General features: G+C 36.0%; 1 protein-coding gene across 1 annotated transcript in view; it reads left to right on the plus strand.

Annotated features, from left to right (window-relative positions):
• DNAH7 (dynein axonemal heavy chain 7) overlaps positions 1-15,364 on the plus strand; it is a gene marked incomplete at its 5' end in the record, with an annotated part of 250,182 nt that overhangs the window by 18,217 nt on the left and 216,601 nt on the right. The window contains 5 exons of the mRNA XM_080799459.1: positions 1,359-1,446; positions 2,461-2,641; positions 4,385-4,460; positions 6,444-6,569; positions 10,905-11,024. Of these exons, the coding sequence (XP_080655585.1) occupies positions 1,359-1,446; positions 2,461-2,641; positions 4,385-4,460; positions 6,444-6,569; positions 10,905-11,024 (591 nt within the window). The remainder of the gene's footprint in view (positions 1-1,358; positions 1,447-2,460; positions 2,642-4,384; positions 4,461-6,443; positions 6,570-10,904; positions 11,025-15,364) is intronic.

A 15,364-nucleotide genomic window follows, 5' to 3' on the forward strand; every position in this document is an offset into this window, starting at 1 on the left:
TCTATTTTAGTATCGTGTCTCAGACGGATATTCAATAAAACTCCAATCTTCACTCACTAGACCGTTAGTGGGAGGGACTGTTTTGTTACACAGCATCACTGACCTGTAATCCCAGATGAAGTTGGGATCCAGAGCCTGATGCATTCAATGATGAGGAAGTTAAAGCTATCCCAGAACAACTTATTTTTCATGAAGATGTGACCTATGTCTTTCTCCACAGTAGTGCCTCAGAAGAAGTCACAAAATGTGGCCTATAGGGGTGCCCGGGTGGCTCAGTTGGTTAAGCATATGCCTTTGGCTCAGGTCACGATCCCAGGGTCCTAGGATCGATCCTGATTTTCATCGGGTTCCCTGCTCAGTGGGGAGCCTGCTTCTCTCTCTGCCTCTGCCACTCCCCTTGCGTGTGCTCACACTCACTCTCTGCCCCTCCTAAAGTGGAGTCTCTAAAAAAATAAAGACTTGATTTAAAAAAATGTGGCTTGTATAGAGTTTGAATTTAATTACAGTTATCAACATTGTCCATTTATAGACAGGCAATAATAAATACATGAGAACATATAAACTGTCACTCTTTGCTAGCTTATACTGTATATCTCTAGATATCTGAGAAATGATCTTTTCAAGAATGTACCTGTCTTTGGGAAAACTAAAAATCTTTTCCATCAGTGCTCTTTTAAATCCCTTATTTATAAATAACCATACATATTTTAGCAATAATGCAAGAATACTCCTATAACATTTCAAAGAAGAGAGAGCTTGAGTTTGGAGTAATGAGGAAGGACAGGTAAAGCTCATCAAGAATGTAGCCTCTGGATTTGGTCTTGCAAATCACTTCCAATAGAACTGTCTCTGTATAAATAAAGAGAAAGTGTTCTGGGTGGAATGTGGTATCAAACAAATATATGTTATATGTACTATTAATAAAATGTTCAACAATTCATTTTTTCTTAAGATTTAGTAGAGACAGTCCTGATGTTTTGACAGTAGACCCTTAAACATCTTAGGGGTTATGGACACTGACCCCCGCCACAATTGAAAACTCACGTATAGCTTTTGACTCTACAAAAATTTAACTACTAATAGCCTGCTGTTGACCAGGAGTCTTACTGATAATATAAGCAGTCATTTTATACATATTTTTTGTTACAGGTATCATATACTGTATTCTTACAATAAAGTAAACTAAAGAAAATATTTAGAAAATCATAAAATAATTTACAACACTGTACTGTAAAGGAAGTGTATGTGAACCCACACAGTTCAAACTTGAGTTGTTCCAGGGTCAACTGTATATCCATTGATGTATATTCTAACTGCCCTTTGTGTACGATTGAATAGTGTGTTTATCATTTTCTTAGGCAACAAGATGCGGCGTTAGACTCACCTAGTCCTGATGAAAGCACGTTTCCCAAACTGACTACTTCTGCAATAGAGAAAGACATTTTGGTAATGGGCTGTCTCTTTTGTCAGTATACTTGAATGTGAAGGAAGCACTTGAAGATGCTTTTAAACTTTTTAGCTTACCCTATGCTCCTCTCTGGTGTAGGAGTAAATATGGAGTTCCACAAAATTGCTCTATGGGATTAATGGGGGAAATCATTTTCCCCCTTGCCATCTAAGAAAACAATGAAAAATCTCATTTACCAGCTCCCTTTGTTAGAATGAGCCTCGATCTTATATAGCTTTTATATGTCTTTATTCTTCTATGAGAAATTCTCTTAGTTATATAAAGTATACTTTACAGAGCATATTAACCTACTTAAAAATATAATTATTCTAGTATTTTGAATACAGAAGAATTTTTAAAAATATAAATATCAAAGACTCTAACATTGATGATTTGAAAGTATTTTGAAAAAATACTTGGATGTTTAAAATTTTTCTAATGAGTGACATGTAAAATCGTATGAAAATATACCAAAGTTAAATGTCTGTAAGAGAAATACTAACATGTCTTAAAATGAATGTTTTATGTACACATTTAATAATAGCTGTAAAATTACAATATGGACTATTGGTCAATTGGAAATTTCCTCAATCCTGTCATAGATTTCTGAGCTTAACGTATAGGGTTACTGATTCACTTGCAGCTTGTAAGATTGACTTGATTATCAATAATAAAAGGACAAAAACTACGACATTTTCACACATTTATAAGGCACTAAATTCTACTTCAGCATGGATTCTTCTTAGTACATCATATATTTGGTAATATAATTTGATATTTTACATTGTAGTTATGAACTGAGATGAGCCTTAATTTTCATGAACTATCGTATTTTTTTTTTAATTTAGGGGATCTCAAATAATGCCTCCACGAATTACACAAAATACTTTTTTATGATTTGTAAATACTTTGCCTAAATTTTTGATTTTGCTCAGTAGGTGTTTTTTTTGATGAACACACTTCTTTCACTACAGAACTAAACGCATCTCTATTTCTCCATCTTCTTTATGCAGAGATATTACTATTATATTCACCACGGAATTGATACAGACCATGTAGCCCCAATGGAAGATTCTTGGCTAGAGCATGTATTGAATTTAGTCCCCCAACATCTGAAAGTCCTCACGAACAGCATACTTGCATTATCTGATGAAATGAGAGAAGATTATCTTCTTAGTGTAAAAAAATCCATAGGTAAATCAGTATTTGTTTTCTAATTTGAATATGTCTTATTAATTGAAAGTTAATACCTATACTTGAAACTATTCATATATTTATTCTGCTTTTTGCATTGCTATTTCATTGCTTAAGATCTTAGGCAAGTTTCATTAATAAAGTACAGCAAAAAAATTTTAAATCCGTCTTTTTTTTTTTGATAGTGTTATATCCACTCGGTAAAAACCAGAACTGAGGAAATTCTAAAATTTAATTACTTAATTGCCATTAATATTATTGCTATTATTATTAGAAGGTGATTAATTGAAAATTGTTGTTATGGACTAGGGGTTGGCAAACTACAGCTCACAGGTCGAGTCTGGCTCACTGCTTTTTTTTGTAAATAAATGTTATTAGAATACAATCCTACGCATTCATTTGCACATGGTTTTGTCTGCTTTTGATGTATAAGAGCAGAGATGAGTATTTGTGATGGAGACCTTGTAGCTCATAAAGTTGAAGATATTGCTACTCAAGCCCTTTACATAAAAAGTTTGCTGATTCCTGGTATAGACCACTGGATTCTTTTTTTTTTTTTTTTTTTTTTTTTAGACCACTGGATTCTAAGACTGACTAAACATCAGAATCATTTTCCACATACTCATTTCTGAGTCCATCTGAGTTAAAACTATAAATTAAATCTATACTTAAAAAAAAAAGTTCTCCAATTAACTGGGATTGTAAAACTGGCATAATTGATGCTGTATTCAAAGCTGGAGAAATCCTCATATTTTGGAGTTGCCTGGGGACCTTTTGGGTAGGAAGGCCTTTACTTAATTTAAGACTCTTACTGAGTGTCCTGCTAATGTAAAGATAAAAAGCCAAATCTTTGATTCCAAAGAGTTCATTGTGGAAACGAGGGAGAGGGACAAATCATTAATTACAAAGTAGAGCGGTAGGCTCAAGAAGGAGGGAAACAGGATGTGCTGTAAGGGACAGAAGCTCATGCCTGACTTGGTAGGAAGAACGCTGGAGGTGCCTGAACTGTCTCGAAATACAAACCAAACACGAGACAGTGCTCACACTGAGAACACGGTGTGACATGTGGCAGACACGCATGAAGGACTTCAGGCTTGCAAGCAGCCGTGATGGCAAAGCGTAGAGTGCATTTGGGAAGGGGACAGAATCTTAAGGGCCTTCAATGCCTTTTTAAAGCATTCAAAGTTAAAGCAGAGTCACCAGCACAGTTTAAGAAGAGGGGTGTTAACATTGGCATTTTAGAAAGAGCACCTAAAGGTAGGAAAATTAGAATTAACTGTGGATTCATGATCATAGAAGATAGAAGCAGAAGTAGCTCCCTTTACTAAAGATTTTAAAACAGGATTGTTTTATGTTTTTATGCAATTTAAAAGAGAACGAAGCAATATGGTAAGTTTCCTCAGTGAAAGGAAACTGCTATGATTCTTTATTGTTGGTCTTCAATGAAAACTACTTTTGGTAGAATAGCTATGAAGGAAAATGTAATTTTAAAACCAATTATTATTTTCAAATGGAATAATAGGAACCTGTTGTTAAAGAGAGGGAACGTGTACTCTCAAAGACACAGACATCATGGGTTTTCTCATAAATATTTTTGTTGTCTGATATATGCACAAATTGCTCCATTATTTTAAATAACATATTTTAAATAATTGATTTTAGTGGGATTAGTTTTGCAGTTGCTTGGAAATGTGCCATAATTAATATAAGGATGTTTCTCAGAACTTTTCAATTTTCTTTTAGTTGATTTTGTTTTGAAAGATCCTAGGGAAAAAGAAGAAGATAAAAAAACAGCTGAAATTCCACCCCACCGTGCAGAGTAAGTGATTAAGTTTCTCTAAGAATATTAATTATATGACTGTTCCTATGTATGTGTATATATTTATACACCAATTATATTTCTCATAGATATGTTTATAACTTATATACTTCATTTATACAACTGATTATTTTTATTAAGTTTGTGTATTTAAGCCCTAATGTGTTTTATTTACAAATCCATGGGTAGATGGGTAGACAGAGAGATGGATACCTAGGTGGTTAAAACATAAGTACCCTGATGAAAGAAGCTGATATAGATCCTTGTATTTCCATAGCTACTAGCACAGGCTTCAGATACAATAGGGATATAAGAAGTTGATGGCAATTGGAATGCACAAAATCATACTGGGAACATTACAGAAAATATGTGTGTATATAGAACATATTGCAATTTATTACATAGATTAAAATATAGGACACATAATAGAAAAGTACACTCGCTATACATTTTCCCTAAAGAACATTTAGGAATAAGTCTCTTAAATATTTTGAAGAATAGAACTTACATTTTTATGATTTAGTAAATAATTCAGTTTTGCTTCTTTCGTATTATTTAAAAGTACCTCAGATTGTTTTCCTATAATGGCAAGAAAAATTTGTGCAGTCATTTCCAACATATCCTATGTGTAGGACAGCTTTTCTCCTGTTAAGGGACCAAAATCATCTTTTGTAGTTGTAAAGGTGGTATGACTTCAACTGAAAAACTGAGTTAAACTTATACAAAATAAAGCAAGATTCAGTGTTTAAAATCATGAGAATAAAAAAATTGTAGGCATAAAATATAGAGGTTTAAATACACTCTGAAAGATGAAAATAGCATATCTTTAATGTATCAAGGATGACTATGCACGTCAAAGGAGTTACAGAGTAAATGTCTTCAAATAAGGACCTTAGCGTCGGTAATTTTGGAAGTGTCCTTTACGCATTAACAGAGGTTAAGTTGAAGGGGATTTCCACAGGTAGGCTGGACTATATATTTATATACATATATATATATATTTTTTTTGTATTGTTATTTTATTTTTTTCAGTGTTCCAAAATTCACTGCTTATGCACCATACCCAGTGCTCCATGCAATACTTAAGATGTTTAAAAAAAAATTTAAACATTTTGGGTCTTGAAATTACCTCTTTCAAGACGTATATGAGAAAAAGTTGGCTACTGTTTCTATTTGATCATTTTGAGTTACTTGTGAACTTGACCAAGTATTTAAAGGAAAAATAGTTACTTTATGATTCAAGTTAACTTACGGTTCAAGTCTATGGGGCACCTCGCTGGCTCCGTCAGAAGAGCATGTGACTCTTGATCTGGGGGTTGTAAGTTTGAGCACCCATGTTGGGTGTAGAGATTACTTAAATAAAAAAAATTTTAAAAAGGATTCAGGGGTGCCTGGTTAGCTCTGTTGGTTGAGCGTCTGCCTTCAGCTGAGGTCATGATCTTGGGGTTCTGGGACTGTGCCCTGTGTGGGGCTCTCTGATCAGTGGGGAGCCTGGTTCTCCCTCTCCCTTTGCTCCTCCTCCCCTGATTGTATGAACTCTCTCTCAAATAAATCAATGTTAAAAAAAAAAAGATTCAAGTATAATTTCATGTGTTAATTATTCTAAAATTATATGGCTTAGACCATAGAAAGTATGGCCTTTATGTATCTTCATACATAATTATGTATTTTGTTATTATTGTCAGGGATACATAATACTTTTTATTAAAGTGAAACCGTTATTGGGGTGCCTGGGTGGCTCAGTGGGTTAAGCAACCCACTCTTGGTCAGGATCTAAGGGCTGTGAGATTGAGTCCGAAGTCAGGCTCTGTGCTGGGCATGGAACCTGCTGAAGGTTCTCTCTCTCCCTCTGCTCCTCCTCTCCCATTCTCTCTCTCTAAAGAAAAAAAAAAAGGGAAGATATTATTATTCAGAAACTATGCATGACAATGCTTTGTTCTGATTTTTTTTAGAGATAGCTGATTCTTTTTTCTTTGTTTTCAGAATGGAAGTTCTTCCAAAACCTTGGAGGAAATCTTTTTTAGCTGCAAGCAATTATATTAAAGATCACTTGAACACATTGAACCCTACGATGTTGGCTGTGCTAGATTTGTGGCGCGGTACTTTTAAGTGAGTATTTCTGGCCTTCTTGAGCTTCTTTTTAAAAGAGCAATAAAAGCTATTTTGTCACATCTTAATCGTTTCTTTTATGATTTTAACAGCAAATAAAAAAAAATAACTACAAACTTAACCTTCAGTATTCAAACATGGTTTTAAATCAGCAATGTAGAGGTAAATCATGAACATTGTCTTTGACCTCTAACTCAATTCTCCCCTTACCTCCATCCTGTACCTCATTACCATGCAGACTTTAAGGGGTAATCACTCTTAAGGGGCTATATTGTCATGCTTTGTTTTAAATCCCACAGGCCATTAGCTGCTACAGTCATATAGATGGTTAGGAACCTAGTAAATATGGCACACCTGAATGGCATGAGTTAAAGTTCCTGGGTGACAGCAGGAAGTTAGGCATCAATCGTAGACCTGGTCACAGTGGGGATGGTACAGCCACACGTTAGCAAGTGCTTGGCGCAGCGGAATGTGGATGCTGGTGGGGGCCGTTGAAGCTGCTACTTCGTGTTTCCCCCCACCCTTGCATGACCTCTTCTAAGGCACTGGTGGGCATCCTAGCACCATGCACCCGTGGACACAGTTTTAGAAAATGTGCAAAAGTAATACAAATCTATATTTATTTTTCTTAAAGAAGGCCTTCCTTCAGGAACCTCAGAACCCGGATCAGTCCTGCCTGACGCTAGAGGAGGCACCTTGTGTCCCAGGTGGTCTTACCCACCCCCACCCCAGCATTTTCAACCCCCACAGCTGCAGCCCTGGTGACAAGTGACCACTCTCCAGGGTCTCCTGGTTTCTACTGTATGTATTCTGTGGGCAGAAGGGCGCAGCAAGTGGGCACATTTTTCTGCCTCCCAAAACCAGCAGAAGGAAAGCTACTGTCTTTCAAGCTATGGCCGTGGCAGAAGGCAGCTCTTGGCCCCACCCTGGAAAACCCCAGGACATGCCCTAGGGCCACCTCCCCGACCAACTTCTCTGAACTCCTTCCCGAGTTAGGCTCTTTAGCGTACCTTTCTAGCCCTACCCCTGACATCTGCTCTAGGAAGCCAAGCTCCTTGCCCGGGCTCTGCCACCATCTGATTATAGGTTCTCTCTTCACCCATTGTCCTTCGTGGCATTCTGTTTTCCCACAGGTAGAATGATCTGTGCTGTCCAAGGCCCCTTCCTCCCTCCCTCTGTCCCTGTCTGCCTTTTTAAAAACAAATTTTAATTAAATATGCAGCTACATATGTAACTTTACATAAACATGTAAATGTGATCATATATACTTTTTTTTAAAAAAAGATTTTATTTATTTATTTGTCAGAGAGAGTGAGCACAGGCAGACAGAGAGGCAGGCAGAGGCAGAGGGAGAAGCAGGCTCCCCGCTGAGCAAGGAGCCCGATGTGGGACTCGATCCCAGGACGCTGGGATCATTACCCGAGCCGAAGGCAGCCACTCAACCAACTGAGCCACCCAGGCGTCCCATGATCATATATACTTTTTAAGTCCAGTCTTTACTTTGCCTGATTTCCCCAGCCTTTCTTTTCCTCATTTCTGCCTTCCTTTCCACCAGCCCAGTCAGACCCATGATAACCATCTAGTGGGATATCTTTCACTATTTTTATGTGTACTCATATTATCAAATACATATGTGTATCCACATACAGGCCCACATATCCATAGCATAAAAATGGCTTTTGCTGGTCAGACTGAATACTGTTAGAAAGAACATCTTTCAGCTTTCCATTGTATAATGTAGATTTCTTTGCTTGAATTTGGCCATGATTTAATTTTGCATGCAGTCATGAAGTCATACTGTATAGTATCACTCTCACAAAGGATGTTTTCATACAGTGATATATATATTTCATTTTTACAACACTGCCAGTGTTGTTTTCTTTTATGTCCATTCATAGATACGGATCTCTATGGAATTGCCAGGATACAGTGCATTGGATGCAGGCGGGTGAGGCTGCAGTGCATAGTATTGTCATAACGGGCTAGAGTTTGTTGGCCAACGTCAGGAGGCAAGAGATGAGAAAATGAAGGGGAAGAAAAAGGGAACAAAGTTGAGATAAAAAAAACAAACCAAAACAGTAAACAATGGATGTGCCCAAACCTGTTGTCCATGGTCATAGTGGCAGAAGTATTAGCAGCAGCAACTGAAGCAAACCTCAGGGCATCCGGGGTGAAGACCAATGAGAAAGAAGCTTCACAGTCTGAGGGTAGGAAGAGCACGCCACCGATCCCAATGTTGCCCTTGTAGACACGAGTCATTTTTACTCTATGAGAACGTTGAGTGGGGTGGGCAGTCAACAGCACTGTCTCAGAGTAGGAGCCAGCATTGAATATAAAGGGCATCCTTCCTCTAGAAGAATATTGTTTGGCCTGAATCTCCGCAGGTGTCGAAAATATAGGACATCTCTATGTGTGGCAGTGGTGTAGAGAATGGTAATGCAAAAGTCATCTGAATGACTGCAAAAATGCATGAGTGTGGAAAGCTGAAAGGGGATGCTTGTAGATGGAATGTGCAAGTTCATGTCCTTCAGTAGTGAGATTGACAGAGCCCATTGAATGTCAGAGATAGCATCTGTAATACAGTCACAACCTACACAGCATATGGGCATTTTTGCTTGAAAAATAGTGTGCATATATGAAGATGTGTATATAGCTTGGGTGTACATATATGTGGAAATTACCGCAGGCTAGGAATTACAGTAGTTGAATATAAAAGGAAGATGTTGGGACACCTGGGTGGCTCAGTCAGTTAAGTGTGTGCCCTTGGCTCAGGTCATGATCCCCGGGTCCTGGAATCGAGTGCCGCATCTGGCTCCCTGCTCAGCAGAGAGCCTCCTTCTCCCTCTGCCTGCTTTTCTTCCTGCTTGTGCTCTTTTTCTCTTTCTGTGACAAATAAATAAATAAAGTCTTAAAAAAATAGATAAAAAAAAAAAGGAATATGTCTAAGAAAATGAAGCTTATGTTGCCCACCCTCCATCCCCTGCCTCAGGCAACCACCAATCTGTTTTCTATATCCATGAGCTCAGTTTTTGTCGTTTTAGATTGCACATAGGAGTTTACAAAGGTATTTATTTGTCTTCCTATGTTTGACCTATTTAACTTAGCATAATGCCTTCAGCCTCCATCCATGGTGTCTCAGATGGTAAGCTTTCATTCTGTTTTATGGCTGAATATATTCCACTGTGTATATGTGTACACCACATTTTAGTTACCCGTCAATGAACATTTAGGTTGTTTCCATGTTTTGGCTATTAGAAATAATGCAATGAACATGGGGATACATTATTTTTTTTATTGTGTTTTCATTTTCTTCAGATAAATATTCAGAAGTAGAATTGGTATGTAATAATCTGGTAGTTCTATTCTTTATTTTTTGAGGAACCCCACATTGTTTTCCATAGAGGCTGCACCAATTTACATTTCCACCAACAGTGCACAAGGATTCTCTTTTGTCCACATTCTCAACAACCCTTGTTATTTCCTATCCTTTTTTCACATCCAATTTAACGGGTGTGAGGTGATAATCTCATTGTGGTTTGATTTGTATTTCCCTCATGATTAGTAATGTGAATATCTTGTCATATACCTGTTAGCCATCTGTATGTCTTCTTTGGAAAGATGTCTATTCAGATCCTCTGCCATTTTTTAATCAGATTTTTTTCTGTTGAGTTGTATGTGTTCTTTATAAATTTTTTATATTAACCCCTTTTCAGTATATGATTTGCAAATATTTTCTCCCATTCAATAGCTTGCCTTTTCATTTTGTTAATGGTTGATTTTTTGTTGTGCAGAAGCATTTTAGTTTGATGTAGTGACACTTGTTCATTTTTTGCTTTTGTTGCCTTTGCTTTTAGCATCAGATCCAAAAAATCATTGCCAACATTCGTGTCCAGGGATGTATCACCTGTTTTTTTCTAGGAGTTTTATGATTTCAGTTCCTACATTCCTGTCTTGAATCCATTTTGAGTTCATTGTTGAGTATGGTGTAAGATAAGGATTCATTTTCATTATTCTGCATGTGGCTGTCCAGTTTCTCTAACAGAAAATTCTTTTTTTTTTTAAATTAGAGTCAACTTTTAGCATAGAGTCTACAACAGAAACATCTTGAATGTGTAAATCATGTACATAACAAAGATTTAATTACATAAAATTTAATTACATTATTTTAAAAATTAAAATTTTAAAAATCTCATGTTCTTAAATATTTAATTTTATTAAACACAAATTTTAATGATAAAACCAAGGAATATTATATTTTTGAGATCCATTAACAAAAATATTTAATGCCAAAAAAAATCTCCTGCCTTAATTACTGTTTATTTTTATGTCTTGCAGAAAATTACGTTTAGTTGATGTAGAAGAATTTCATAATCGCCAGGATGCATTAGAACTGTCAATATTTCAGACCATTGTCATGAAACACATGGAATCTGCTAAAGAGACTCTACTTAAAATGTAAAGTTTTAAAATTTCATGGAGGAAAGCACAAATTTAAAAATGTTATTGGTGGGGAACTATATTTTAACTGCATTTAGAAAATCTGGTTTTAACAAGTTTGGAATTACTTCTGTTCAAGAACTAACTGTAGTGTCTTTAACTGAATTGGTCTGTACTGTCTACCCAGATGTTCTACATAACACAGATTGTGCAGGAACTAAATTGATTATAATTTTTTTTCTCTCAATGTCTGGTTTCTACTTCTCTGTGAGAATCGTTGAATACCATGGAGAGAATGATCATCAACTAGTCCATTTGCTAGATTTTTGACATCTACTATTAATACATTTAAGGCACTGTACCTCTTTCATTTTGCTTTTGGATGGGAAATGAAGGAAGTTTAAAGCATGATTAGGTGGGGAAAATATATTCTTTAAAGGAGTTTATGACCACACTGAGAGGTTAAACTTTTCAAATGATAATTAAACATCTTGGCTTGACTCTTAAAAATGGAATAGTCACATATGATAATTACCGATGTAGGTGCCAGACAATATGCTCCAAAACAATATAGGAAAATGTCTCTATCATGGGTTATTGAGTCATTATAAATAGGACATTAAAATTAGTTCAAATTGCAGATAGCAGAGGGCATGAAGCTCCAGTATGATTTCATGATTTCCATAAGTTACTTAGAGATACATCCTGATAGCTTAAGATTGAATCTTTATTTTTTTTCTCCAATATTTTAGAATCAAATTCTTTGTCTGAAATCACTCGAAAGAACTTTAGAATTTTCTTTAATATTAGTACTTAGTTAACATAAACAAATAGATGAGAGCTATAGAATGAAACCCCATAATCAATTACAGAGAAGAAAATGACCCCTTAAGGACATAAAGCCAATAAATTTTCTTGATCGGTAACTTCGGGTTATAGTCCAGGAATACATTACCACCATAAATTTTGGTAAATTGGGTGTCAAAGTACAGAGCAGAGTAAAACCTTTGCTGAAAATTTTTGTGGAGGGTTGTAGATTGATTTGCTGTAGCTCTCAATGCTTTCTGATTGATTCTAAGGGAAGAACACTCTGACTGTACTTTAAATAGTGAACCGGAATGTGTTTATCATGGCTAAAAGGTAGAACACCAGCTTACCACAATGGAGAAACAGTTAGCAAATGATTAATTATGGTATCTACGCCAAACCCAGATATCTTCTCTCAGTACTCATTCTCTGCTTCTATTCAGCATTTGCTGTGGTTTATCACCCCTGCCTTCTGGAAGCTGTTTTTCTAGGTCCCTGTGCCTCTGGTTTTCCTGTTTGTTTGTTTGTTTGTTTCCTAGCTGTACTTGTTCTTACTGTTCCCAAGAGTGGGGACCTCTCAGGTGTTTACTGTTGTGAGTCTTCTTTATATTCTTGACAATGTCAAGATTTCATCTGTCCTATCTGTCTCAAGATCTTATGTTTTTGGAGCTCTAGGCCCTTGCTACTAACCTCATACTATATGTCTCCCGTTGAATATCACGTCAGCATCTAAATATCAGCATCTCCATTACAGTGGTTATTCTTTCTTCCAAACCTGCTACTCTTCTTGTTCTAGACCATTCCCAGGCCAAACTGAAAACTTTGTGACTTTTTCTCTGTTGCTTATCATCTACGTCTTTACCACCCCTACCCTGCCTCCAGCCATAGTCAGTGTATTGCTAACTATTTTTTTAAATCAAGGTATAATTCACTTACCATAAAATCACCACTTTCTTGTGTACATTTCGGTGGCTTATAATATATTCAAAGGTTATGCAGTAATCACCACTAATTCCATCACCCCCCAAAAGAAATGCTTTATCTGTTATCAGTCACTCCCGATTTCCCCTCCAACATGCCTTGACAATCACTAGTACATTTTCTGTCCCCATTCTAAACATTTCGTCTCTGTGGAATGATATATGTATCCATTTATGTCTCACTTCTTATACTAAGCATGATGTTTTCAAGGTTCATCCATGTTATAGCATATATCAATAGTTCATTCCTTCTCCTGGCCAAATGATATTTCGTTGTACAGATCTAACACATTTTGTTTATCCATTAATCAGTAATGGACATTTGTGTTGTTGCTATTTTTTTTTTGCCTATTAGGAATAATGCTGCTATGAACATTTGTATAAACGTATTTTCAGTTCTCCTGGGTGGATACCTAGGAGTAGAATTGCTGGGTTATATAATAACTCTATCGTTAACTTTTTAGAGGAACTCCCACTGTGTTTCCTAAAGCGTCTGTTAGATTTTACATTCCTTCCAACAATGTATGAGGGTTCCATTTTCTCTACATCCTTGTCAACACTTGTAACTGTCCATCTTTCTGATTATATATAGTCATCCTAGTAGATGTGAAGTTCTATCTTATTGAGGTTTTGATTTGCATTTCCCTAATGACTAATTATATTGAGCATCTTTTCAAATGCTTATTGTCCATATGTTTATCTTGTTTGGATAAATGTCTATTCAGATCATTGCTTACTTTGTATTGAGTAATCTTTTTATTGTTGAATTTTAAGAGTTCTTGATATATTCTGGATACTAAGCCCTCAGTTAACACAATTTGCAGATATTTCCTTCATTATGTGGTTGATTCTTTCATTTTCTTGATAGGCATAAATTTGAGGTACATTTTTTTTTTTTAACATGGGGCTTGAACTCATGACCCTGAGGTCAAGACTTGAGCTGAGATCAAGAGTTGGTTGCTTAACTGACTGAGGCACCCAGGCATCTTGAGGCACAAATATTTTTAATTTTGATAAAGTCTAATTATTTTTTTTGTATACTGATCTTGTATCCTGCACCCTTGCTAAACTTGTTTATTAGTACCAATATTTTTTTTTTTTTGGTGTGTGTAATCTTTATATCTTTTTTTTAAAATATAAGATTGTGTTATCTGCAAATAGACAGCTCTACTTCTTCATTTCCTATCTGTGTTTTTTTTTTTTTTCTTGTCCTTGGTTAATTGTTTTGGTTAGACTCTCCAGTATAGTGTTGAAAAGAAGTTGCAAGGGCAGATATCCTTGTTTTGTTCCTGATTTTAGGGGAAGGCTTTCAGTCTTTCAGCATTTAGTTAGCTGTATAATTTCCCTTTATCAGGTTAAGGAATTTCCCTATCATACTTAGTTCATTGATTATTTTTATCATATAATACCAGATTTTGCCTAATGTGTGTGTGTTTTTTGTTTTGTTTTGTTTTGTTTTTTTTGCAGCTGAAATAATGGATTTTTCTACTTTATTAATTATTACATTGGTTTTCATGAGCTGAACTAATCTGATTCCTGAGATAAATCCCACTTGGCCATAAAGTATAATTCCTTTTATATGCTGTTGGATTGAGTTGGGGATTTTCGTGTGTACGTGCATAAGGGTCATTGGCCTGTAGTTTTTGTTGGTATTAATTCTTCTTTAAATGTTTAGTAGAATTCCCCTGGGAAGCCATCTGGCCCTGGGCTCTTGTTTCTTGGGAGATTTTTGATTACTGCTTCAATTTCCTTACTGATTGTGAGTCTGTTCAGGTTTTCTATTTCTTCCTGGTTCAGTTTTGGTAGTTTATACTTCTCTGGAATGTATCCATTTCTCCCAGATTGTCTAATTTGCTAGCATATAGGTGCTCATAATATGTTCCTATGATTGTTTGTGTATCTTTGGTGTTGGTTGTGATTGCTCCTCTTTCATTCATGATTTTATTAATTTGGGTCCTTTCTCTTTTCTTTTTGATAAGTCTGTCCCAGGTTTTATCAATCTTATTGATTCTTTCAAGGAGCCAACTCCTAGTTTTGTTGATCTGTCCTACTATTCTTTTGGTTTCTATTTCTGCTCTGATCTTTATTATTTCTCTTCTCCTGCTGGGTATAGGCTTTATTTGCTGTTCTTTTTCCAGCTCCTTTAAGTGCAGGATTAGGTTGTGTATTTGAGAACTTTCTTGTTTCTTGAGAAAGGTTTGTATTGCTATACACTTTCCTCTTAGGACCTCCTTTGCTGCATCCCAGAGATTTTGAACAGTTGTGTTTTCATTATCATTTGTTTCCATGAATTTTTAAAATTCTTCTTTAATTTCCCAGTTGACCCATTCTTTCTTTAGTAGCATGCTCTTTAGTCTCCATGTATTTGAGTTCTTTACAACTTTCCTCTTGTGATTGAGTTCTGGCTTCAGAACATCATGGTCTGAAAATATGCAGGGAATGATCCCAATCTTTTGGTACCAGTTGAGACCTGATTTGTGCCCCAGGATGTGATCTATTCTGGAGAATGTTCCATGTGCACTCGAGAAGAATGTGTATTCTGTTGCTTTGGGATGGAATGTTCTGAATATA

This window comes from Martes martes (assembly GCF_963455335.1).
Source record: "Martes martes genome assembly, chromosome: 3".
Classification (NCBI taxonomy): Eukaryota; Metazoa; Chordata; class Mammalia; order Carnivora; family Mustelidae; genus Martes; species Martes martes.